This window comes from Herpailurus yagouaroundi, unplaced genomic scaffold (genome assembly GCF_014898765.1).
Source record: "Herpailurus yagouaroundi ecotype Mexico unplaced genomic scaffold, PumYag 141, whole genome shotgun sequence".
In the NCBI taxonomy this organism is placed as follows: domain Eukaryota; kingdom Metazoa; phylum Chordata; class Mammalia; order Carnivora; family Felidae; genus Herpailurus; species Herpailurus yagouaroundi.
Window position 1 is genome coordinate 39200331 of NW_024412396.1, and position 927 is coordinate 39201257.

The 927-nt window shown below is 46.7% G+C and overlaps 1 protein-coding gene across 1 annotated transcript; it reads right to left on the reverse strand.

Moving 5' to 3' along the window:
* Window positions 1-442, reverse strand: LOC121032390 (60S ribosomal protein L32-like; the record flags this gene model as incomplete). Its single annotated transcript, XM_040478427.1, has 1 exon — window positions 1-442. A coding segment is annotated over one exon (393 nt), but the record flags the coding sequence as incomplete, so codon positions are not given.
* Between the last annotated feature and the right edge of the window lie 485 nt (window positions 443-927).

Genomic DNA, 927 nt, shown 5'->3' on the forward strand with positions numbered 1-927 from the left:
GTAGTTTTATGGTTTTATTTAACACAAATATGACATGCACATAAGCTGTCTATTCATTTTCTTCGCTGCACAATCTGGCATTGGGATTCGTGACTCTGATGGCCAGTTGGGCTGCTCTTTCTACAATGGCTTTTTGATTCTTGGAGGAGACCTTGTGAGCAGTCTCTGCACAGTAAGATTTATTGCACATCAGCAGCACCTCAAGCTCCTTGACATTGTGGACTAGGAACTTCCGGAAGCCACAGGGCAGCATGTGCTTTGTCTTCTTGTTGCTCCCGTAACCAACGTTGGGCATCAAGATCTGGCCCTTGAGTCTTCTGTGCACTCTATTGTCAATGCCTCTGGGTTTCCGCCGGTTGCGCTTGATTTTGACATGTCGGTCTGACTGGTGCCGGATGAACTTCTTGGTCCTCTTTTTAGCAATCTTGGGCTTTACCAGAGGTTAAGGGCAGCCGTGATGCCGAGTAAGAGATGGCTGCCACCTCCACAGGCAGCGCCGAGGACAAGACAGGAAGCGTATTCGTGTCAAGTGTACAGTGCAGTGATCCAGCAGTTCTACACAATACTCCGTACTCATCACAAGTGCGCTCCTCAATCCCCGTTTCACCTGCTTCACCCATCCCCCTACCCACCTCCCATCTGGTAACCATGTGGTTGTTGTTTATAGCTAACAGTCTGGTTTTTAGTCTGTCTCTTTTTTCTCCTTTGTTCACTCGTTTCTTTTCTTTTCTTTTTTTTAAATTTTTTAAAGTTTGCTTATTTTGAGAGAGACAGCCACGGAAGGGGCAGAGAGAGAGGGAGAGAGAGATAGAGAATCCCAAGCAGGTTCTACACTATCAGAGTACAGAGCCCGATATGGAGCTCAAACTCATGAACCACGAGATCATGACCTGAGCTGAAAGCAAGAGTCAGCTTCTTTAACCAACT